The sequence below is a fragment of the Tamandua tetradactyla genome, chromosome 26 (assembly GCF_023851605.1).
Source record: "Tamandua tetradactyla isolate mTamTet1 chromosome 26, mTamTet1.pri, whole genome shotgun sequence".
NCBI classification, from domain to species: Eukaryota; Metazoa; Chordata; class Mammalia; order Pilosa; family Myrmecophagidae; genus Tamandua; species Tamandua tetradactyla.
The window spans coordinates 44345642-44371607 of NC_135352.1; the positions used below are offsets into that span (position 1 = coordinate 44345642).

The following is a 25966-nucleotide window of genomic DNA, read 5'->3' on the forward strand; positions in this document are numbered from 1 at the left end:
GAGAAACTAGCTGCGTTTTATTTTTAGTAGCGCCTGCCTATCTCTGGCTCCGTATATGCCTTTTTCTTGTACTAACTGATTTGCTTCAAACATTCCTCTGCTGAGATGTATTTGTTTTCAGCAAATGCTATTTTTGTGGTTGGGACAGAGGAGTCTGTTTTCTTAAATGCTTTCAAATTTAATTAATGGGGAAAATATAAATAAGAGAATTTAGCAAAGATGGAGAGCAGAAACTCGTACACACAGCTGGGGTCTGTTGTTTAAAAGGAAGGCTCTACATACCTTGCCCTTTTCTTCCTGATTTTCCCACCTTAACCTGAAAGGCATTTAAGTAACTTCTAGAGGGCAGGCTATTCTGTGGAGCTGCTTGGACTAATTTTATTAAAATACACATGAGCAAAACTATCCTAGAAGCAAAAGAGCAAACCATAACGGAAACAGCAGGGCGGGGTAAGGGGCAGGGGGTAGATTTTTTCCATCTCTCTCTTTCACCCAGACTTATTCCTTCTTAGTATACTGAGTGCTTTCAATTTGTGAACACACATTCTCAAACTAAACTGGGCAGTTTCTAACCAGTATTTTACATTTTCAGATTAATGGTTGGTTCATCATTTTCCAATCCAGATCATGGAAGAAATGTACTAAATCATCACCTGCACAGATGATAACAATAGGTAATAACATGATTAAAAATAAAAAGAGTCGCACGAATATGCTCTTAATCTGAAATGCAGCATCGAAAGCAGTCTCATTCTTTTCAGTAGCCATTTTTAAAGAATTTTTTGGCCAAGATTTTAGTTTCATTTGTACATAAAGGATCAAAAGACAAATTATTTTATATACATTTTCACATATTTCACATACATTTCACAATTTCTTGATAAAAGACATACCTGGTTTCTGTTTTCATATCTATCAACCTATAAGTTTATTTAAAATATTAAATGCAGAATTTGCACCCTGGTTCCATGCAGCATTTCCGTATTAGCTCATGCAGTAGAGCTATTCTCAGAAGTGCCACATAACAGGGAATGAGAACTGCACATATTACACAAAGACACATCACAGACAAAATAAGAAGCTGTGCATTTGCACTGTCTGGAAAGCGACTGCAGTAACGGCAGTGGGATGACGCTCTCGAGGGGACTCAGGATGGGAAAGCAGCAGAGCAGCTCCTGGCATCGCCTCCAGCTGCTCCTCAGACCCCTTAAACTCTGGAGGGTCACACTCTGCTTTTAAAGACCCAGCACGCGGATGTGGGAGGGCGAAGGACCAAGCACAGGAATCTGCCGTGAGCCGCTCACAGAGTCCCTTCGAGCTCCCGAAGACAAGCAAGGTCAGGGCTCCCAAGGGCATGCGCCAGGACCTACCCACCCACCTGCAGCAGAGCCCAGAGGACAAAGGGCTTTTCTATCTCTTGGCAAGAAATACATGAAATCGGTGACTTTGCTGATGGAAAGTCATCTCAAGGAAGACAAACTACAAAAGACCACGGTAAAAGTTCTCGCTTCCTTCAGGCACACCATTTTCATCCACAAGGGATCATAAATACAGGAAAAGTCTCACACGAAAACAGCTGGCCTGGTGCTTCTGGAGCCCAGAGCTCTCGGCTGAGGCCACCTGACCCAGTAATTAAGAGAGTTCCTGGGGCAGGATGACTTTTTTCCTGCTTGCTGAATAGTAAAAGTTTATGGCTCAGGACACATTAATGAGAAAGGCCTGGGGTCAGTTTTGCTTATATCTTTCGGGCGCTCATTTGAGACATTTCTAGGCTTGGGAGTCTGATGATTAGTGGGTTTTGGTCAGCAGAAGCATGCAACAGATTTATCTTTTCTCCTGGAATTTTAGTGTTTTTTCATTATTAGTGTAATTTGCTTTTTGAGTATAAAAGAATATATTTTAAAAAGGCTTAAGGCCCTGAGCTTGACCTTTTTGTCGAATGGAATGTAATGTTTTACTAATAAAAATGTTGATGTAAAATACAGTGTACACCCCTACGATAAAAGCGATATTGTCTTTAAGAGGGTTTCACATTTCCAGGGAACTGCAAAGACATTGTTTTGCTCTGGTTTTAAAACGGAAACAAAGAACTATTGAAACCCAAAAGATACATTACCAAAAAAAAGAAAGCAAAAGAGCAAAAAACACCACAATCCTTACCAGGTTCAGCTGTAGATCTGGGTTCTGTTTGCCACATGAGGGAAAAAAAATCAAAACAGAGTATTAGAATAGGATTACGTTCATAATAAACTTACCCATCCTTTTCCCTATAACCTCATCTAGGTAGGACATGACTGCAAAAAATGTTACAAACTCCCTGATACAAAAGAGACAGGACAGATCAGTTTGTATTGCTATCGATATAGAAACTCAAGTTCCAGTAACGCTTTACACTAGGAAGTTAAGAGATGGGCTGTGAAGCTCCTCAATCACTTGCACAACTTTGAGCACAAATGTCTCTGTGCACTTTTCCTTCTGGAGAGAGAAGAGCCAACTTCACGGGAACTTCAGGGGGCAGCGAGCGGGCACTGCTGCGTGCCCTGGTAGCTCAGGGTCGTGCAGGGCAGCCAGCCTCTCCACTCTGAAAGCAGAGGTCAAGTCACCCAAATAACTAAGTCCTTCTTGACTGTTGAAGATGGACAGGATACAATGGCTGGATTCTGGGGAACGGGGAGCCCTCCTTACTTTTCTGCAGAATTCTGAAATCCGGGGAGTCTTGAATCTCGCTGCCCTGACGGAACCACTTGACCTGCAGAGGGGGTGCCCCTCGCACCCGGCACTCCAGGACTACCACCTGGCCCTCCGAGGCCCTTGTGTTCTGCAGCTCCTGAAATTCAAGCAAACGCCCCCAATCAGACTCCAGTGTGCTCTTAAGCAGTATCACAGAACAGTAAGAGTTCTAAACCTTGGAGGGAAAATGCAAATTTTGCATCGTAGAATGATGACCACCCACTCAGGTAAGGGCGACCAGCTTTAAATCCATTGGTGGGTAGATTTGCATCATTTCCACATAATGAAACCAGTGGGTTTACCATAAACCCTGTAAACAGTTTTGGTCTGTCAGCGAATTTGCAATGACCCTTGTGCATTTATAGAATTTTAAGGTAACAATTGTGACTTTTCTTTTTTTTTTTTTTTTTTTTTGGAAGGAAGGATGGAAGGAAGGAAGTGAGGAAGAAAGGGAAACATTTTTAAACATTTTCTTGTTTTATTATATTTTGTTTGTTTGTTTGTTTTTTACATGGGCTGGGGCCGGGAATCGAACCGGGGTCCTCCGGCACGGCAGGCAAGCACTCTTGCCCGCTGAGCCACCGCGGCCCGCCCGTGACTTTTCTTTATGTTTAAGAGTAAACTGATGGTTGGCTAGTTCCATCTCCCTACCCATATTACTGACAGCCCCTTCCAATATGAAAAAGTTAGAACAGGCACAGCTCAAACACCCCTAATGAGAGGGATGGAAAGATCAAAGGTGATGGTGGAGTTATACAGACAAGGTAGGGTTTAACAAATGAGCATGACTGCTGAATTACTAAATTGATATCTCTTTTAGTTTCCAGTATCTTAGAGCAGCTAGAAGTAAAAACCTAAAATTGTGGAATTGTAACCCATGTCAAACTCTGAAATAGTTCTACAATTAATTGTGGTGCTGTGCTTTGAAATTTATTGCTTTTTTGTATATATGTTATTTTTCACAAAAAAGAAAAAAAGCCGATTGGGATGATAAAATATATATATATTTATTCCTTCTGGCCTCCAATGTTCTAGAGCAGCTAGGAGGAAAAATCTGAAAAGATCATTTGGTTGCCCATGACGAACTCTGGGATCTGTCCTGTAACTGAAAACTACTGCTTTTTCATTTCTTTGCTTTGTATATATGTTATATTATACAATAAAAAAGTTAAAAAAAAAAAAAAAAAGAGTAAGCTGATGGTATGCAAACTTGTTCTTAAAACAATTACACACCAAAGGAATGCAGATTCCTATGAGAATCAGACCAGAAGGAAAACAGGCAGGCACCTGTTGTCACGTGATCCAACATTTCCTCTACTAACCCCACCTCTTCCCAGCCAATCCTCTACGTCAGCTTTATTAAATCGGGGGTTTTGGTATTTTCTCATTTTTGAGGTTCTGAGTAAAAGCATAACCTATGTTCCTCTTCTCCCTTATTGAACCTCATTTCCTATTTCCTTGCTACAGCTCTCCTTGCCTCCTCCCTCACTCCATCAACTTCAGACCAATAAATCTTTTTAGTCCAACAGATTAGAAGTCGGTTAATTTTTATAGATGCAAAGAGGTAAATCTTTTATACTTGTTATTGAATATCAAAAAATTAAAAAATAGTTTGCTTGCAATTGTTCTTTCTTACTTCCCACTCCAGGAGTAAGTTGCAAAGGGGCCCATTTAAACTTCCGATTACGGAATATTGGATCTAATCTAAGACATGGAGAATTCTTAAAATACAAGGAAATAACTCACCCATATATAGAACAAAACCAAGAAAATTCGTATTCAGAAGAATTTTACTTATTTATTTTTTTAATTGCCTAAGAGGACAGTGTCCTGGATAAAAGAAAACCAATCACGTAGCGAACGGCCTGCAGTGCGTGTGCTGAGACCCCACAGGAAGCCAAGGCCCGTGACAAGGGCAGAACTGATCTTCCGAATGATCTGATCTCTGGCAGGGCATTTGCTAAGAATTTTCATAGTTAAGAGTTTTTCTTTCATTTTTTTAAGAAGTGAAAAGGTGTTCACTACTTCTGACTGCACTCTCCTGCCTTCCCTGTCTTCTTTTTTTTTTTTTTTTTTTTTTTTACAATCAGTAATTCTTAATAACATCACATAGTTGCATATTCATCATTTCTTAGTACATTTGCATCGATTTAGAAAAAGAAATAAAAAGACAACAGAATAAGAATTAAAACAATAATAGAAAGAGAAAAAAACAAAAAAAACAAAAACAAAAAACCTATACCTCACATGCAGCTTCATTAGTGTTTTAACATAATTGCATTACAATTGGGTAGTATTGTGCTGTCCATTTCTGAGTTTTTATATCCAGTCCCGTTGTACAGTCTGTATCCCTTCATCTCCAATTATCCCTTCTCTTTTTTTTTTTTTTTTCAATTAACGGAAAAAAAGAAATTAACCCAACATTTAGAGATCATACCATTCTACACATGCAATCATTAATTCTTAACATCATCACATAGATGCATGATCATCATTTCTTAGTACATTTGCATTGGTTTAGAAGAACTAGCAACATAACCGAAAAAGATATAGAATGTTAATATAGAGAAAAAAATAAAAGTAATAATAGTAAAATCAAAACAAAACAAAACCAAACAAAACAAAAACCTATAGCTCAGATGCAGCTTCATTCAGTGTTTTAACATGATTACTTTACAATTAGGTATTATTGTGCTGTCCATTTTTGAGTTTTTGTATCTAGTCCTGTTGCACAGTCTGTATCCCTTCAGCTTCAATTACCCATTGTCTTACCCTGTTTCTAACTCCTGCTGAACTCTGTTACCAATGACATATTTCAAGTTTATTCTCGAATGTCCGTTCACATCAGTGGGACCATACAGTATTTGTCCTTTAGTTTTTGGCTGGATTCACTCAGCATAATATTCTCTAGGTCCATCCATGTTATTACATGGTTCATAAGTTTATCTTGTCTTAAAGCTGCATAATATTCCATCGTATGTATATACCACAGTTTGTTTAGCCACTCTTCTGTTGATGGAGATTTTGGCTGTTTCCATCTCTTTGCAATTGTAAATAATGCTGCTATAAACATTGGTGTGCAAATGTTCGTTTGTGTCTTTGCCCTTAAGTCCTTTGAGTAGATACCTAGCAATGGTATTGCTGGGTCGTATGGCAATTCTATATTCAGCTTTTTGAGGAACCGCCAAACTGCCTTCCACAGTGGTTGCACCCTTTGACATTCCCACCAACAGTGGATAAGTGTGCCTCTTTCTCCGCATCCTCTCCAGCACTTGTCATTTTCTGTTTTGTTGATAATGGCCCCCTGTCTTCTTTTTTGAACGAGAAGAGAGCCGGTTTCTGTGTGTCTGTCCACTTTGTGCTGGGTGCCCGCGGGCAGGTGTCACTCACGGGCTCAGCTTGCATGGATTCATGCCTGCGGAGCCTCCCGGCTGTCCAGGAAACCACGTGTGGGGTTGCGGATGGCACACAGGAGGTGCTCGGGCTTGAGCTCTCAGCATGGAAGGAGACTGTGATTTATTCCTGGGATTATGCATTTGCTCAGTGTTGGGAAGTCAGAGATGTAGGAAATCAATAGATGCCAAGGTAGCAAAAAATCCAGTTACCCTGGATTGCAATTTGGCTTCTTCTAGAGAAAACATGTCTACTTTGGCAAAAGCAATGGCTAAGCGAGGTAAGCAATTAGGAGACCCACCTAACTGAACACTGAGAAGCCCCAGAGGATACCAAGAGCCAACGGAGAGATCACCTGGCCCTCTGGTCATCCATCCTGGGAGTCCCAGCCCCTTGGGTGCTTGGGGTCCACCCAAGGCCATCGCCTGGCATGCCCACATCCACCTGACATCACGCTGCCTCACGGGGAAGAAATGCCACCCCAGGCCCGTGCACACCCCCAGCCCCACTGCCCACCCGCTGTCATTGGAGCCCACCATCTGCGCCGGCGGGGGCGGCTGGGTCTGAGCGGCTGTGAGATCTGGGGCTCCCTAGGCGGGCAGCAGAGGGCGGGTCTGGAGACAGCCCCTCGACTGCAAAGCCCCTGTGCCACTGCTGGCACCCCCGTGCCCAAGAGGAGATGCTGCAGGTGACAAAGCAAAGATGAGGCAGAGCCATGAGGGAGCGTAGCAGCGTCACCTGCTGAAGCCGCCCCTCCAAAACAACAACCCAGGCCTAAGAAGGCCGGTGCGAAGTGGAGAGAGGAGACGCCCCTGGGGAGAAAGGAAAGCAGACGCAGGCACGGGTGGGACCGCCTGGAAGGAAACAGGTGCCCTCACGGTGCACGCCCAGAGAGCAGGGTGCGGAGGAGGCCAGTGAAGCAGCTGTGCTCCACGGAGCAGGCAGCATGAAGGACTTTTAGCGAGTTTTATAAAGCCGTGGAATCTTGTTTCCCCCTTTTCTTTTTACAAAGCTGTATTTCTAACCTACAAAACGCTCCTGGTTTGTGTTCTGGGGAAGGGGAGGTCCCACTGATAGAATGCCTGTTCCGGGCTGCAGGGGCATATGAGGGTGCTACTTCGTTTTTCAGGCTTTCTCTTGGTGCCCAGGAGGAATTTTCTAACATTCACACAGTTCCCGTTGGCAGAGAAGTCTGTGCTCCTGGATTTTATTTCTTTAACCGCCAGGCACTTTGGGCTCTGGCACCCCAAATCAACGTGTGGGTCACGATACATCAAGCTACACAGGTTTTCCAGTGATCTGCTCACGGGGCTGCTTATTAAAATCTAAAACAAAACAAAAAACTACAGGCCCCCAAAACACAGACAGCGAATCCCACCGTAAATGATGGACGACAATTAACAGTACAACAATAAAAATGTTCTTTTGTGAAATGTAACAGTTGTACCACAGAGATACAAGGTATTCACAATAGCATGGCACACGAGAACACTGTACTCTAAGTATAGGCTCTCTGTAAATTTACAACTCCTCTAATTAAAAAAAAGATCCTATTAAGATGAAGCCAAACAGAAAGAGGGTTCATTTTAGTCCACTACGACTGCAGTTCTTATAAGCAAAGGGAACTTGGATTCCCAAGCATAAACCAAGGAGGGGACAGAGAGACAGACTGCCTGGGTCAGCCGCAGGGATGGACTACCAGCAGCCAACACCAGAACAGAGTTCGGTGAAAGCATGGCCTTCGGGTGCTTGATTTTGGGCTTCTAGCCTCCAATCTGTGAGCCAATAATTTCCTGTTGTTTAAGCAATAAAAAAAGCTCTTAAACTACCTACTAAATGTGAAGTGTCCACCCGCTTTGTGAGGTTCCCTACTCAGAGCATCAAAGGAAGGATCCATTTGAAAGGTCTTATATGCCCTTTTCATGGTTTTTAATTCTGGGGGTAGCCTGTCCAGGAGCAGAGTACCGAAGTTTTTTGTCTACAATCACCACTTGTTGTCTGTGTCCTACTGGAAACGACGCGGCCGTGCATGAAAAGTTCTTTAATAAAGCCGGACACAGGTGGGTTTAGGAGAAAAAAATCGTTGCCTACACGAATGTCATAAAACTGCCTTGCGAAAGTTTTTCTTTCCCTTTAAAAAACTTTCTTTGTAATGACACAATTCTTTGGCTTTAAATAATCAAGATACAAAGGAACCGACTCCCGGGGAGAAAGATAAGTAAGCCAGGAGGGGAAGAGGCTGAGTTTTACCCCCTTTGTCTTCTCTTTGCAAAAGATTTATAGATTTACTTTTCACATGTGTCTTTAGTCCAGTTGGAATTGTTTTTTTTGTGAAAAGTGTGAGGCTGGAGTCTGATTCAATCCTTTTTTACCTCTACTGAAGAATTTATTCCTTCCTCGATGATCAGCAATGCCTGTTCTTTCATAAGCATGGTTCTGAAGATATGGGAATATCTTTATGGTATTTCTTTTAACTCACTCAGCCATCCATGCAGCCTTGTGCCTGCACTAACATCCTAGCTACTACTACTCCTTCAGGAAAAGTTTTGATATCTCAGAGGACAAATTCAATTCCTTCTCTAATACCAGCTTGTTTTTTCTCTCTGGGAGTACCTCAGCTAGTCCGAGCCACCTGTCCTCCCTTCCACTTTAAGAAACAGATTGCCAAGTTCTATATCAAACAAATAAATAAAAACATTGATTTGGGCATTCTAAAACATCTTTCAGCAGCATTTTGTAATTTTCTCAGAAGAAAAAAACAAAGAAAGAGAAGAAGAAAAAATGCTATGTGGATGGACTCGACAATGCATTCCTGACCAAAAGGGGGAAAAGAAGTGTAAACGAAACAAGGCATCAGAGGCTAAGAGAGTTCAAGCAGAGGCGAGAGGCTATTCTGGAGGCTACTTTTATGCAAACCTCGACAGACCTTGCTAATCCCCATGGTTTGCCCAACCCCGACCCATGGCATCACTGCCTAGGGCTATAACTGAGACTCTGATGAAGTTTCATGCACTAAGTTCATTTTCCTGAAACCTGCAACCTCCAGAGGGTTCCTCAGGCAAGCCCAGACACCTAGAAGGGTCAGTCTCTCGAGGAACTTCAATTCGTTCCATCCCTCTGTCCCTTACTGCTGACATCTCTTTTCAGCATGAAAAAGGTAGAATGGGCATTGCCTAAAAGTCTCTGCTTAGGAGAAGGATCCGAGGAGAAGGAGGAGTTACAACAGAGAAGACAGAATTTAACAAATGAGCATGACTGCGAAATCACTATATCAATACTTCTTTTAGCCTCTAATGTTTTGGAACAGCTAGAAGGAAAAATCTGAAATAGTGGAAAAGCAGCCCATACCAAACTCTGAAATCTGCTGTCATTACTTGCTAAAATGTACTTTGAAAATTACTGTTTTTCTTTCTTTTCTTTGTATATAGATTATTTTTTGCAATAAAAACATTTTTAAGAAAGTGCCGTATGGAGGTTTTTCTGAATTGAGCAGGTGGCCGATGAAATGGGCGTCCTTCAGCCTGGAAATGCAAACCGCCCACTTAGGACAAATTGAAAATTAGTCCAGTTAAAAAAAAACTTTCTATAAAACTTGCTGGCTCCCCCAAGCACTTCCTGCACAGCACCCTGTGACAGTTTCCTGCCTGCTGGGCGTTCCCAGGGTACTTTCTGCTCTTTGGGGTCACTGACCACCCCTATAACATCCAGGCCTGCCCACATTCCAGCCCCACATAAAAATCAGCCTACTGATCTGTCCACTCTGGGTTTCAAAACCTGCTACAAGAAGCCACATGCGAATGGAATTTAAGGAGCAAAGCGAGCCCCGACAATGAGACTCGCAGATGTCAGACCTTCGTGAAAACTGGAGGGAAGCAGTCAGAGGCAGGTCCATCGGGCCGGCAGAGAGGTGACGTTGGGCTGGGAGCCTGAAAAAAGCAGAGACACATGGATCAAATTCTAAACATGCACACTGCTGAAAAGATGGGCTGAAAAGACCCTTCTCTCTTGGGATGGCTCCACTCGAACGAGAGGCGCGACGGGAAGCTTCGGCAGCCGCCACCCCGTGGACTCCCGCGGCGCACGCCCCACCTCGCAGGCCCCACCTGCGCCTCTTCTGCAGCCCAGGGGCCGTGCCAGGTAAGTCGTCCTGGAGCCCAAGGGATGCAGGAGCTTCTAAATGCCACCGCCACATGGATTAACGGGGAAGGGACTTCCACCAGGGTCTCTTTAGAAGTTCTCACAGATATTGTATTTCATTTTGAAACACAGTCTAGATTCAGTGACTAAAAAGTACAAGTTACTGGCAGTGGAGAGTAAAGTATGTTACCTGACATCTCCCTACTTTAAGTTTAACTTGTACTCCTTTTCTCTACATGTGGGGTGACCGGAAATAAGGGGAAAAAGGGACATATTATTTTTCTTGATGTACAAAATGCAAAGGGCCTGAAGCACACTGAACGGCACTCATCTTTGGGGAAATATAAGGATTTCAGACTAGTGAATAGAGACTATTTCTTTGTATGTAATCATTTATTTTCAAACAAATTTATTCACTTTTATAGATTGATTATTCACTTTTATACAGACGATTGCTGGCTTCTTAATCCATGATCATGCTGATGACCTGTATGGCACAGGACTTTGCAGAGACTGGGGGACATTGGGCGACACTGGGAGGCCTGACTCGTTACCTCCACGATGCTCCTGGTTCGTGACTCAGGAGACCCGAGCCTTACTTCTCACCGCCTCCTTTCGCACCAAGACTAGAGGCATTGCGTTGGTGGCATTTCCTCCCGACCCACGGCAGCCCCATTTTGCAGGTGACAGAGCTCATCACCAGCCCAGGCCCTGGTACTCAGCAAGGGGACTTCCAGCCAGGCAGCCCAGCTGCACCGTGCAGGCTCCAGGCCATGCGGCCGCCAAGAGGGGGCCACGGGGGTCTCAGAGAACCTCATCTTCAACATGTAAGGCCAGGTACGGCCATTTCTGCTCAGCGCTCCTGTAGATCTTTACCATTTAAACATGCACCGTTTACATGATATTTAGATGTCGGTGTATATTTCTGGACTTCCTGAGCAACAACTCAATATGTCCTGCCATACTCAAGATCAGTTTCACGAGCGTTATTTCCTGTCCGCATCCCGGTCTCCACACTGTCTGGGAACAGGACAGGTGCTGCAGTTTTCCCTGCCATGAAATGCCCAGAACAGTGCTAAACATCTGATATAAATACGACAAATAGGTACTGATAAAATACTTACACATCAAACACTAAAGGAAACAGACTTTCCTCCATTAATCAGGAGTATTTCTATCAATTCTACTCTGGTTTCAGGGCTTATACGCTCCTTCTCTCAGGCTCTTCTCACGTTTACAACCCAGTGGCATTTTCTCTCCTGTGTTTGCAAATTCTACATCCTCTGTTTGCAAATTCCACCCACCACAGAGGACGCAGCACAGACTGTAATTACTTCAACATCCATGAGGGTCCAGCGGGTGGCAAAGGCAGATCCAGCCGGACAGGCTGCCAGATGAAACGCCTGCGGGGGCAGTGTCACATAAAGGCAAAGGAGCAAGTGTGTGATGTGGGGACACTTAGAGTTTAATATTTTTTACTTTTTAAAATGTCATGACTTTTGTATTTGCAAAGTAAGCTCACTAGAATTACTTTCCAAGAGTTGGTTTGTATTACTGTTCTCGGGCTAAAACAGACTTACAGTGAAATAAAAGCAGAATAAAAATGCATGATAAAATCAAGGAATTTGAAAATTGTTTCCTATTTATTGTCCATTTTGCTTTTGGGGATGGGGATGTTTTCTTGGTAGATGGGATTCTTTTTCTTTTTCTTTTTTTTTTTTTACTTTACATGAACGAACGAATTGGCTAAGTGGAGGGGGTGCATGCGCGGGGGAATACACAAACAGCCACGGCTGAAACAGACACTGGTGTGGAAGATTTTTGGCTGTTAGGAAAAGGAGCATCTAGTGGATCTACAGTTGCTGACAGCTGGTGGGTGGCTGGAAGCCGGTCTCTCGTGGATTCCGAGGAAGCAGTTCACCTACCGGTTCTGTTCGCACCTGGAAGGCGCTGCAAGGGCGGGCCCTAGCTGGGAGTCCGGTCACACGACTCCGTAAGCTCAGAAGTCCGCTGGACGGCAGGCGCCCTGCGGCCTCTGGGCCGGAGTCCACTCACCTGCTGAATGGGGACAGACAAGGGCTGCGTCACAGCTGTGGTCACTCCGGCCTTGGGACACGAGGGTCCTATGGTGAAGGAAACGGAAGTTGTTTTCTTTTGAGCTCTGCAAAATAGGGAGGCAAGTGCTGTGTCAGACTTTTTTTTCAGCAGAAATTATTTTTTGAAAACATTCCCACTAAATAAAAAAAAGAAATTTTTTTTTGTATACTCAATCCACCCCACCTGAATGTGCTTCAGGAATGGAGACGCAACCTACTGTGTGGACACCCGCCTTCAGTGCAGGCAGAGCGTGCCCCTCAGAGACACTTAATGGAGCAAACACACGGACAGAAGAAAAGCAGCTCTGTGTAACACAGACATTGCCACAAGACCTCAAGTGCTAAACATCAAAATCCTGAGAAAAAAGAAAACACTTAGAAGCCAATGCTTGAAATCTTTTGGGGTAGAGGCCAATATCTGACTCAAAGTTTGATAAACTGCATTTAGTCTAGCAGCCCTTTGTTCTCGCTCCTGGTCTTGGTCAGTTGATAGTATCTTGATTTTATTTTTTCTTTTCCTGATGCATAAAAGTTAGTGAGGTATATTGAAAGGATTAAGAAAAGTTAGTTTCTAGGCCCAGTTTTCCAACTGGCTGGCTGTGCAATCTCAGGTAAGTCAGGTAACTTACTACACTCAATCTCGTCATCTTAAAACAGGGGTGGTGAGTACATGATTTTACATATTATTTTAAAAGGTCCCTCCAGCACCTGTATTTTGTCCTTCTTTGAGGCTGAGCTGACGCGATCACTGTGCACGGGTTAGCAGACCCAACAGTGATTAGCACAGTCTCAATACAAATGGAGTCTTCCACAAAATTCCAGTAGGTTTAATTTTTACAAAACAAGACATTAACATTTTACTAATAAACCATATGTCTTTGTAGGAAGAACTTAATGTTGTGATTTTGCACGTACAGGTTTAACCAGATCTGGACTTGATGCAATTCCAAATTCACTTCCGGCCTAATTCGATATTCTTTCATTTGCACAAATAAACTGGTCCTCATCACATTTTAGTAATGACACACTGATTTTATTCTCAGCGTGACTGCTCCTTTCATACATTTATAACCAGCTAGCTAGCTATATACATTACATACATTAACAATGTATATGATTAGATTCTGCCATATTGATGATGGAATGCAGACATCAAAGTTCAAATTTATAAGCTAAAAATCGTGCTCCAATTTCAAATATTTGATCTTTGATTGACCTTTACCTTCAAAGGACAACATGCATGGTTTCATATTCCTGTAATTCTGCTCACAATCTTTATCACACAGATAACTGATGGAAGCATAGGCACTTACTGTGGCATAGCTCCAGGTTTTGATTTGAAAGCTAAACTTTCACTGTCAGAATCTGTTGAACTGGCACCTGAAAAAGCATTGAAAAAAATAACACAGTTATGATGTCATTAGTGTCTATAATAATTTCAAAGAGTAATGTTTCCCATTGAAAAAAGTAGCATAAAAGTCTTATTTTTGTTCTAAGTACAGAATAAAATGAGGTCCAGACCAATTTTACTTGAACCATTTATTTTAGAAAATCATTTAGAAAAAGAGCTTTCATAAAAAGCTTTCTCCAAAGCTATATTTTTTTTAATGCAGATTTATCATTGCTTTAAATTTTACATAACTTTGGCCATCATAGCCACAGTTTTAAATGGCTTATAAACTATTTATGAAATAAGGGGTGTACATGTGAAAAACATATGTGGGTTTAAATTTCACCCTTTCCGCAGAGGTTAAGTTGTGTCTTATTAATGCCTTCTTCAGTCATGAATCAGCAGACGCTTTCTCACGCTAGAATAACTTCAGAGCACGTGGCGTTACGCTTGAATCAGACACCTCTTGTGGGATCAGCCCTCCAAAATTACCTGCATCACTACGTCTCTAAATTATTAGTCAAAACAAACTGCACTTGGGATTTACCGTTCACACACTCCGAGTGGATGGTGGGTCCCGTGTGGGTGGTGAGTCTTGCGTGGGTGGTGAGTCGTGTGGGTGGTGGGTCTGCGTGGATGGTGGTTCCTGTGTGATGGTGGGTCCCGTGTGGGTGGTGGGTCCCGCGTGGGTGGTGGGTCCTGCGTGGGTGGTGGGTCCCGCGTGGGTGGTGGGTCCCGCGTGGATGGTGGGTCCTGAGTGGATGGTGGGTCCTGCGTGGATGGTGGGTCCTGTGTGGTGGTGGGTCCCGCGTGGGTGGTGGGTCCCGCGTGGGTGGTGGGTCCCGCGTGGGTGGTGGGTCCTGTGTGGATGGTGGGTCCTGAGTGGACGGTGGGTCCTGTGTGGGTGGTGGGTCCTGAGTGGATGGTGGGTCCTGTGTGGGTGGTGGGTCCTGAGTGGATGGTGGGCCGTGTGGGTGGTGGGTCCTGCATGGATGGTGGGTCCTGCATGGATGGTGGGTCCTGTGTGGTGGTGGGTCCCGCGTGGGTGGTGGGTCCTGCTTGGATGGTGGGTCCTGTGTGGTGGTGGGTCCCGCGTGGGTGGTGGGTCCTGCTTGGATGGTGGGTCCTGTGTGGTGGTGGGTCCCGCGTGGGTGGTGGGTCCTGCTTGGATGGTGGGTCCCGCGTGGGTGGTGGGTCCTGTGTGGTGGTGGGTCCTGAGTGGATGGTGGGTCCTGTGTGGTGGTGGGTCCTGCGTGGTGGTGGGTCCTGAGTGGATGGTGGGTCCCGCGTGGGTGGTGGGTCCTGTGTGGATGGTGGGTCCTGTGTGGGTGGTGGGTCCTGAGTGGATGGTGGGTCCCGCGTGGGTGGTGGGTCCTGTGTGGATGGTGGGTCCTGTGTGGATGGTGGGTCCTGTGTGGTGGTGGGTCCCGCGTGGGTGGTGGGTCCCGCGTGGGTGGTGGGTCCCGCGTGGGTGGTGGGTCCTGTGTGGATGGTGGGTCCTGTGTGGATGGTGGGTCCTGTGTGGATGGTGGGTCCTGCGTGGGTGGTGGGTCCTGTGTGGTGGTGGGTCCTGTGTGGATGGTGGGTCCTGCGTGGGTGGTGGGTCCTGTGTGGGTGGTGGGTCCTGCTTGGATGGTGGGTCCTGTGTGGTGGTGGGTCCCGCGTGGGTGGTGGGTCCTGTGTGGATGGTGGGTCCTGTGTGGTGGTGGGTCCTGCGTGGATGGTGGGTCCTGTGTGGTGGTGGGTCCTGTGTGGATGGTGGGTCCCGCGTGGGTGGTGGGTCCTGTGTGGTGGTGGGTCCTGTGTGGATGGTGGGTCCTGTGTGGTGGTGGGTCCTGCGTGGATGGTGGGTCCTGTGTGGATGGTGGGTCCTGTGTGGTGGTGGGTCCTGAGTGGATGGTGGGTCCTGTGTGGTGGTGGGTCCTGTGTGGTGGTGGGTCCTGTGTGGTGGTGGGTCCCGCGTGGGTGGTGGGTCCTGTGTGGTGGTGGGTCCTGAGTGGATGGTGGGTCCTGTGTGGTGGTGGGTCCCGCGTGGGTGGTGGGTCCCGCGTGGGTGGTGGGTCCCGAGTGGGTGGTGGGTCCTGCGTGGGTGGTGGGTCCTGTGTGGTGGTGGGTCCTGCGTGGATGGTGGGTCCTGTGTGGATGGTGGGTCCTGCGTGGGTGGTGGGTCCTGTGTGGGTGGTGGGTCCTGTGTGGATGGTGGGTCCTGCGTGGGTGGTGGGTCCTGTGTGGTGGTGGGTCCTGAGTGGATGGTGGGTCCTGTGTGGTGGTGGGTCCTGCGTGGGTGGTGGGTCCTGCGTGGATGGTGGGTCCTGCGTGGATGGTGGGTCCTGCGTGGGTGGTGGGTCCTGCGTGGATGGTGGGTCCTGCGTGGATCGTGGGTGGTGGGCCCTGCACCCCGCTGCTCAGGGGAGGTGCCACCTGCTGTGGGACAGGAAGGGTCTTCGGCCCTGCGTGGGGGCAGTGTGACATATGGAAAAGGCCTGCAAGTGCCTGAGGGTCCACAGCTCCACGGAGAGGAGGGCAGAGCCTCGATCCACATGTGACTGCCACCCTGAAATCCACAGGGGCCCACTGCTGGGCTCAGCACTGCAGGTTGGAAAGACATCACCTGCTCCGAAGTGTGTCGCAGGACGGGCCATGCCCATAGCCAGAGCTGATGAGACTCTGCATTTAACACGGTCACCGAGGTGACTCGGGGCTCTGGGGTGCTGCGATGGAATGAATGCATCTTCCATGTGGGCGAACATGCCTCTCGGGGTCCAGAGGGTAGACTGCAGTGGTCTGGAGCTGTGGACCCTTGAAAGCCCGTTCTTAGATCTGGCCTGTTCCTACGGTGAACTCCCCTAAGCGGACGTTTGATGAGTTACCTGGTTAAGGTGTGACCCCTGATCAGCCTGGGTTTGAGCGCTACCACTGAAGGCCTTGCAGGGACGGACATATGGACAGAGACAAGGCGAGAGGGAGCCCCCAGAGGCTGGAAGCCAGTGGAACCAGAAGAGAGGGGGAGGCCGGAGAGGCCACATGACAGAGGACCCTGGGCGCAAGGACGCGGGCAGGAGGCCCTGGACCCACGGCCTCCTGAGGAAGCCACGACGTGACCCGGGGCATCCCGCCATTCCAGCCAACCAACGGCCTGGTATTTGGTTAAGCAACAAGGAAACCAACACGACATATATAACATGTTTTTATATATACTTAGTATATAACATACTAGGTATATTTCAAAATCCATTCATTAGTCATAAATAGTTCTGCTCAAAAATAAGAATTTATTGAGCTCCTGGGCACTCTGCTAGGAAGAGGGGTACAGCGTGAAAAGACACATAAACACAGAAAAACGCCTGCCCATGTGTTGTTTCTAGTTCTGTGACAAGAAAGCCAATAGAGAAGATAAGGACAAGATGCGGTGTTGGTGCAGTGGGAGAAAACACGGAGGAGGGAAGTGGCGCGTGGCGGGTGGGTGAGGTGGGCTGCAGGGCTGCAAGTGTGAGGGGGGGCAGAGAAGTGCACAGGGCGGCGTCCCCAGCCACAGACCCAGAGGAGGTGAGAGATCCCCCCCCTGCTTTCCCCATGCTGGTGCCTCCTGCTCTATTATCCTCTCTCCTAAGGAACTCCTGTGCAGCCTCCCCTGGATACTGGTCCTTGCAAGACAGAGCGGTCATTCTCCTGAGCTCCCAGCATCCTCGTAGTTACACCACTCATGTCACTGCACCCATCACGTGACTGAACACTAGAAGTCACTTGAGAAACGATAAGGGGGGTTGGGAAGGAGCGGCCACTTCCTGAGTACCGACCATCCTCCTGGCCGTCTGCTGGGCACGTAAGGCTTTCATGCGATACGGCACTGCCGACCCCACTAAGCACGGGTCACGTCCGCCTCATGGATAAGAAGATGGAAGAACCAAGAGGCTGAGCAGTGTGCTCAGGTCCCCTAAGCAGAAAGCAGTGGCGATGCAACGGGCGCTCATGTCTCCTGGACTTGGGGTCCACGCCGTGTGCCCACACCGCCCCTGCCTCTGCCCCCTGGAGTCCCGGCCGCGGGAGGAGGGAGGCGCCCAGACCTCCGCGGGCCGGGGACGAAAAGTGGCAATTTAGGAAAATGGACGGAGAAGGTTAACAGGGGGAGAAAAGGGGCAGCAGACAGCGTCACAACCAGGCGCAGGCGAGGGGCGCGGTGGGGAGCAGGGCGGGGCGGGACCAGCGGGTCAAGGGCATCGGGAGCCGCCTCCACTCAGACCACAACGCGGAGGGCCGGTGGAAAAGCCCCTCAAAGCGGCCAGACACCAGACAGCGAAACATCGAGCTCTTACCCAATTCTAAACTTCAAAGCATTAAAGAAATACCTTCTGAATGCATCTATTTAAAAAGCCCTTCTCACTTCTTGCTGATTTGCAGAGAAAGGTTAAGGACGAAAAGGTTTGCGTCTCCTGAACAAGATATTGCCTGGTTTTTGCACACCTGTCCAAGCCCCGGGAAACCTCAAGGTCCCCTTGCGTCCCAGGTACCAGCGCCGCACCTGCACATGGTGGCACAGCGGGTCTCCCCGTCTCTTCCAGCAATCTCCTTCCCCTCCAACCCTTCCCCTCCCCCTGGGGCACCCCCCCCGGGGCACCCCTTCCCTCCCCCCCCCAGGGCACCCCTTCCCCTTCCCCTGGGGCACCCCTTCCCTCTCCCCCCCCCCGGGGCACCCCTTCCCTTCCCTCCCACCCTCTCCATTGACTCTTCTGCTTTGCACGTGCTGTTCAGGAAAAACCACTCCCACGCCAAGTTAACATTGCCCTCCGTATTTACCAAACCACCACTTTCATCTTTTGATGTAGGCTTCACCCTGAAAAGATACACATTGTGAACTTCGCAATGACTATTTGTTCATCTAATTTTATTTGCCTGAATATTAACTATTTCTCTTTTGTCTCCAATACGGAATGAAGGAACTGAATGCCAGGATCTCTGCTTCACTCCGGCAAGAGAATGCCAGTAGCAGCGTCACAAAAATGAGCCACTGTCTTGACTTTAGAAGGGGCTTTCTTTCCATTTTTAAAACTTAAATACTTCCTTCTAGGGAAAAGAAACTAGGAAATATACAAGAACAAAAATCAAAGGGGAAGCATCATTTGGGACAGCACCCCCGACCACTGTGTGCAGTGCAATAACCAGCGGGGTTGAGCGTGGCAGAGGCTGTGAGCGTGGCAGAGGCTGTGAGTGTGGCAGAGGCTGTGAGTGTGGCAGAGGCTGTGCCGCCCCATCATTCCGTTCTTTCCCCTCGCAACAGTGTGAACTGCATTTTCACACCAATGAATACACTGCACTTCATAACTGTCTAATGGTTCCCGCAAATTACTTTGTGTGGATTTACCATGATTTTATCATTCCACAATTATCGGAAAGAAATATTATTTTAGTTATTTACATCTCCCCAGGAAGGTGTTTCAATTAGCAAGATGTCAAAATGCCTATTTCCCCAGACTCATGAGAACACTATGTCCTAATTACGTTTTCTTGTCAATACACTTTCTTGATTAAAACAGGAATCACTGTATTTCTAAATGGGAGCAAACTAGTTGCAAATTATTCCGCTTCGACTTCAGAAGACAGGGAGTCTTCATGAAGGCAGCTCTCAATCATTGAACATATATATATATTTTAAATCTCTGAATGACCTTACGGACTCTAGTCAGGGGATTTCCCTGCTTGAACAGGTTAAACACCCCCACTCTGCTCCCAGCCATCGCTCCCTGCTTCTTGCTCAGGTGCTATTATTACCTGCCCAGCAAGGAGCAATTGCAGTCTTGGGTAAGAGAAACTGAAGCAATAGTAATGATTTAACATTCAAAAAATGAGGAATGACTCTAAAGGAATTAAAATGAGCTTTAGAGAATGCTTAGAGATACGGGTAGATGTTTGTGACTGAACAGGTTACGAAATTTAGAGAAAAGGGATTACAAAACAGTAGGTAGAGTAAAATATGCACACGTAACAAAAAAGATGGGGTAAAATCAAAATATGAATGACAACTGTCACAGGGCAGTGGGATTTTAGGTTATTTATATTATCTTCTTTCCTTTCTTGATGTTTTAGATTTTCTAAATGGAGAATTATTTTTGCAATACTATAATTTTGTAATAAAACTCTACAGCTTTTGTAATCATAACGCTAGCCACAGCAAGTACCAGACTCTAAGGGATTAGCTCATTCAATCCTTCCAACGTTATTTCTCTTTTAGAGATGAAGAAACTGAGGCACAAAGTCATTGAATCACAGCTCCAGGTTGAAGAGCTAGGAATTAGACTAGCCATAAAAGATGACACAAAGTTAATTAAAAAATAAAAAATGTGAAAAATGGTCAACACTGTGCTTGGCAAGTTTTCAACAAGCAAGAGAAGAACCCAATGTCAGAGAGGCGTTAGAAGCTCTTAGAAGCAGGGTTTCACCCTTTTCGGATCAACAGGAGCAAATATTCATAGAAGATGCTCCCAAATGCCCTTGTGGGGGCATCCACTTCCTCCAATGCCTCACCGTGCAGAGAACCTAGAGCATAAGTCTCAGGTAGGATCCGCCCACGAGTGCCGCCCAGGGGTCGTGGCCCCTTCCCCAACCTCTCCTCGGCTGCCCAGCCGGCTCAGGGCCCCGCCCTCCCTCCCAGCCGACCCAGCGCCCAAAGTCTGGTGCACCCGGCTTCCTTCACCCCGCACTTCAAGGGCCCCTGCCCTGCCCCTCCAGGGACTCCCCGAGGCCTGTGCAACTCACTGTGCACCCAGGTGGGGAGGCAGGGCGGACACCTGAGGAGCCTGAACTTCCTTCAAACGTCTGTGCCTCCCTTTCCTACTGTTGGCGTGAAGTCTTGAGAAGCCTTGAGCTCAGCACACGTGTGCTCCAGATTCCACTTCCTCTCCCCTTTTCCAAGACGTTGATCTACACCTTACTCTCCTTCCTTCCCGAGTGGTCTAGTTTTCTCCCACACTTGTCCCTCCCGCCTGAAGACGAGCCAACACACACTGCAGAAGCCTCTGGTGCCCCACAGTCCTCCCAGACAACCCCCAGAGTTCTGCAGGGGCCGAGCTACACTCCCCAGTGGGTGTCTGGTCTTTGGGCTTCTCTCTATTTCACAATTTTTCTTCTCAGCTCATTTCATTTGGTCTTTGGTCCTTTCCAGGCACCCCCTGTTAAAACCCACCGGCCACCCCCACGGTTGCCCCTTGCCATCCTCGACTGTACCCGGCTGAGACGCCGGGCGTAGCTGGCAGCCCCTCCTTACTAAACACTTTCTCTTGCCTCCCATCACCCCGTGTCTCCCAGTCTTCTTTCCCTTCCTGGCCAGCATCTCCTCTTCTTGGGACGTGAAGATGTGGGGGCAACCCAGGCTCGGGCGCAGGCCCTTTCCTTGCTCCCCAGGGGACCTGCCCAGGCCCGCTGCGCCCACGCACCCACAGCCTGACGCTCCTGCCTCCGTTCACGCTCTGGACGTGGCCACACGTCCAACCACCGACTGCACCCACCCACGCGGCGGTCACATCGGGACGCCAAAGCTCGCACGCTCAAAACAGAGCGCCCTGCCCTCTAATCCCCGCCCTCCCAACCTCCCCACCGCAGGGACAGCAACACTGCCCACGCAAACGGGAAGGCTGGAACCCGCGCGGCCACCCCGCATCTAGCGCCCTGCGGGCGGCCGCGGAACTCGCGCTCGGTTCTGACCCCTCCCCACTTCACCTGGGACCCCGTCACTTCTCGGCGCAGCTGCCAGAGGCCTCTACGTGGGCTCCCCGGCTGTAAACCAAAACAAGAGCTCACGGTATGAAACGGCCACCCGTTCCATGTGGAACACTGAGCACTGGGAAAATCCACTGTCTCTTTTGAAGCACAGGCTGTGAGGGACATGTGGCATATTCATATTCTACTGAATAACAGAATTCAAGTCTACTTCCCCATATTGCACATGAGAAATGCGGCTGGATGATTTCAAAGGCAGATGAGAATTGGTAGTTGAGGAACTTCTACATAAGAACCAAATCAAATTAAATTGAAGATGCGTATGGTGAGTGTTCTCAGTCTACCAGGGACAGATACTGAAACTGGTTTCAGAGGTATAGAAATGCTTCTGCTTATTATATGAAAAGTAGGTGTATCTATTTTCATTTTTTAAAACTTTTAAAACTGTTTAATATAACATCCACACAAAGCAAAGAAAGAAAAAAGCAATAGTTTTCAAAGCACTCTTCAACAAGTAGTTCAGGACAGATCCCAGAGATTGTCATGGGCTACCATACATATTTTGCCTTCTAGCTGCTCCAGAATATAGGAGGCTAGAATGAATAAACATTTTTTTTATATCATCACGATCACCTTTTAAATCTTTTCTTGAGAAAAATAACATATATATAAAAAAGCAATAAATTTCAAAGCAGATTGCAACAATTAGTTGTAGAATAGATTTCAGAGTTTGGTATGGTTTATAATGCCACAATTTTAGGTTTTTACTTCTAGTTGTTCTAAGATACTGGAAACTAAAAGAAATATCAATAAAATGATTCAGCACTCATACTCGTTTGTTAAACCCTACCTTCTCTGTGTAACTCCACCATCACCTTTGATCGTTCTATTCCATTATTTAGGGGTATTTAGGCTACGGCCATTCTAACTTTTCCATGTTGGAAGGGACTGTCACTATATGGGGTAGGGAGATGGAACTATCTGATGTTCTGGGGAGGCTGGGCCCTCTAGGTGTCAGGACTTATCTGGACCAGGGACCCATCTGGAGATTGCAGGTTTCTGGAAAGTTACTCTAGTGCCTGGAACCCTTGTGGAATCTTGTCTGTTGCCCTAGGTGTTCTTTAGGATTGGCTGGAATGGTCCTGGTTGGGGGTTGGCAGGTTATGATAGGTAGCAAGGACTAACTGAAGCTTGCGTAAGAGCAACCTCCAGAGTAGCCTCTCGACTTTATTTGAACTCTCAGCCACTGATACCTTATTTTTTATACTTCTTTTCCCCTTTTGGTCAGGATGGAATTGTCGATCCCACAGTGCCAGGGCCAGACTCATCCCTCGGTAGGTGTATCTTATGGGTCTTTTAGTTCAATAGTATCCTTATAACATTTTATATTGCTATAATGTCACTTATCACTGCATCAGTTAATATTTTATACTCTTTTTTTAACGTGTCCACTCTTGCTTTATACTGGAAACTCCCTGGTTTGAGGAGCTGTGCCCTAGCAATGTCTACACCTGCGCTGTCTGCACACAGCGTGCCTAAGTGGTGTGTGAACTGAGTTGATCTAAATTTTGGATACACGTCTGATCATCACTAGCTAACAGGCTTTTAAATGGCACTTTAAGTTCCCTTCATTGCATTTAAAAAATGCTTCTAGAATTTTATTATGTGGCCCACTCATTACTAGAACTTACTGCTTACTCATCAGGGAATCACTTGCCATCCAGCCTTCATTCATTCAGGTGCTCTGAGGTACCAACAGGTATGACACTGAGGTAAGAACCTGAAGGCAGGGCTGCTGCATGTGAAGCCCAGTGCGGCTCTGAATGAGTCCTTAACCCTTCCGGGTCTCAGACTCCTCATTTATAATGTGCAGCTACTAAGCGTACCTGGCAGGCTCACACTGAAGAGTAAGTGGTTACGGGTGCACGCTCATGCATGGACAGCACCTGGCACTTTGTAAGTTCCACAGGAGTATTAGTCATGACGCTGCACCAAATGCTTCTGTTACCAACAGAACGAGGTCCCTGCAGGGGCTCACACATGCTGTTTCCAAAGAGAACCAAAGGGCCCTTTACTAATAGAAGAGGCTCGCACTTTGAGGAAGGAGTAATAGCTACTTTTTTTCCTTTCTTGAAAATACGCTTTTATTTCCTTTGGAATCGCTCCATCTATGTATATACTTAGTATGATCAGAAATATCCAGAACTCAAAAAAAAAGTGGCTTATCCATTTACAGTGCCAACAGCACCAGCTGCAGCTGCTCCAAATACCTGTGAACACTCAGTGTTTGCAGCCTTGCTGCAAACATGATTTTATGAATGAAATTTAATTTAAACACTGTTCCTGGAAGCAGATAACTTCTTACACATTTTGAATTCATTTGTATCTAGGGTGTGAGGTAGGGATCCTCTTTCTACTTGATATTTTGAGAATGCACACAGATTTGATAGTTCATTAAATGGTATCTAAGAAAGTATTTAATTTCATAGAAACTCTGATATCTGTATCTGTAGATTTTTTCCTTCCTTGCCTTACTTTTAAATTGGTTTAGGAAACATTCTGTACAAACAGGCTTTATTCCCTATGGGTAAGTTAACAGATATTCATTACAGGTGGTTAGGATTTTCATATGTTATGAATATACATGTCTTTCATATATGTCTTCATATTTTCCTGAAATCAGTAAAATATTTAGTAACATAGGTGATTTCTATAGCAATGTAGATATTTGTAATAACTTTCTGCTTGATATTTTGAGAACATTCAGTTTTGACAGCTGATCAGATGGTATTGAAGTTAGTGTTTAATATTTAGAATTTATGAAACTCTGCTATCAGAATTTATGAATTTTTTCCTTGTTGTCTTAATTCTAAATTGGTTGATGAAATTTACCATGCAAACACAAGTTTTACAATGATTATCTGTATATCTTATTTAAATATGCCTATGGTTAAGATATCTATTTTTGGTGTTCTAAGTGTATTGTTTGATTTCTTAAAAATATATATATATAAATACAACTCACAAGCTGCAACCCTTTTGACACCTACTTCCACAAGCAAACTTCAGGTCTTTTTTGAGGTGAAATGCCATGTTTATTGTAGCATATGTATTCCTTAGTCATTCAGCATGTGTAAAACTGTGCTATCACCGCTGAGGGGTGTACCCGTAAGCCCAGGCTCCCCACTAGCCTTGTGGTTTTACTCAAGATTTTGCATAGTGTGGTGACTTTTAGGACTGCATATGCCAACTGCAGCAGAAACAACTATATAAGCAAAACAAATGTCAGAACTTCTATTATTTAAAAAAATTCTTATACAATTAATTTCCAAAAATGTGCGAGGAATTACTGTAATTTGTTTTGTTTACAAATTAAAACACATATTAAAATCCATGGACTTTGGATAATTCATTCTGTAGTGTGCTCATACAAAGGGTATCTACCTGATTTGAAACACAGAGAAAAAAGTGTGAACTACAGCAACCTGAATTGCAAGTATTAATTTCATGGCACTCTAATATGACTGTAACATTTCTTTAACCCAACACGTACATTTACTGCAAAATCACGTAAGAATTTTCATGTCTCTGAATGCATTCTGTCCTGCCCCCCGCCCCGCCCCCCGCGCACCTCCCCACGCCCTGCCCCCACCCCTCCCCACGCCCTGCCCCTGCCCTCCCCGCACACCCACCTCCCCCCCCGCCCTGCCCACGCCCCCCCGCGCCCCACCCCCCCGACCTACCCACGCCCCCCACCCTGCACACACACCCCACGCCCTGCCCCCTGCCCCTGCCCCCGCGCCCCCCTACCTTCAATGAACACCTCCGCTGAGGTGGTGTCCGAGCCACTGGGGTTCGTGGCCAGGCAGGTGTAGCGGCCCGTGTCGCCCTCGAAGGCCTCGGCGATGACCAGGCTGTGGCGGTCGCCGTCGCCGTGGATGTGGATGTCGGGCGAGCTGCACAGCTCCGTCCCCTCGCAGAACCACCTGCAGCGGACCGGGGTGGGGGGGACAGGGCACTGTGAGGCCAAGACGCGCGCGTGACCCAGAAACGCTGTGTCGGCGCCTCCGAGGGCAGCGGCCCGTCTCCGACCACGACTCCGGCCACGAGGCAGCCCGCGGCTCCCCGGGGACACCGCGTCCAGCTCAGCCACCCCGAAATGAAGCCGTCGCGGGGACAACACAGCGCGAGCAGAAAACTCCAAAGGCTGCATGATAAATGTCTCCTGTGCTAGTGTTCTCACACAAAGAAGCGTCGAAGAGCAATGTAAACTTTATGTTCAGCCCATCTAACGCGCTAAGGAAAACGCACCATCATCCTAGAAAACCATAAGCAGCAAAACTTTTGCTGACCCGAAGACTTAGGGGCAGCTGAGCAGTAGCAGATTTCATGCCTTCCACATTTCCGGTATTTACAAAACGCCGAGGCGTCGGCCTGGCCCGGAGAGGCCCAGGAAGCAGTGGCCGGGCTATGACTCAGTCCTGCCGCAGCACTCTTCCTTCCCGGCTGG

The 25966-nt window shown here is 46.8% G+C and overlaps 1 protein-coding gene across 3 annotated transcripts in view; it reads right to left on the reverse strand.

Moving 5' to 3' along the window:
* Window positions 1-25966, reverse strand: part of PALLD (palladin, cytoskeletal associated protein) — a 262050-nt gene that overhangs the window by 223483 nt on the left and 12601 nt on the right. The window contains exons 2-7 of one of the 3 annotated variants that reach the window (XM_077144442.1): window positions 25267-25442; window positions 13670-13736; window positions 12316-12421; window positions 9975-10049; window positions 2686-2827; window positions 2161-2184 (exon numbers count right to left, since the gene is read on the reverse strand). In XM_077144442.1, coding sequence (XP_077000557.1) covers window positions 2161-2184; window positions 2686-2827; window positions 9975-10049; window positions 12316-12421; window positions 13670-13677 — 355 coding nt within the window. In that variant the 5' untranslated portion in view covers window positions 13678-13736; window positions 25267-25442. Of the gene's footprint in view, window positions 1-2160; window positions 2185-2685; window positions 2828-9974; window positions 10050-12315; window positions 12422-13669; window positions 13737-25266; window positions 25443-25966 lie in introns of those variants that run through there. The other 2 variants (XM_077144440.1, XM_077144441.1) reach the window with 2 other exon arrangements.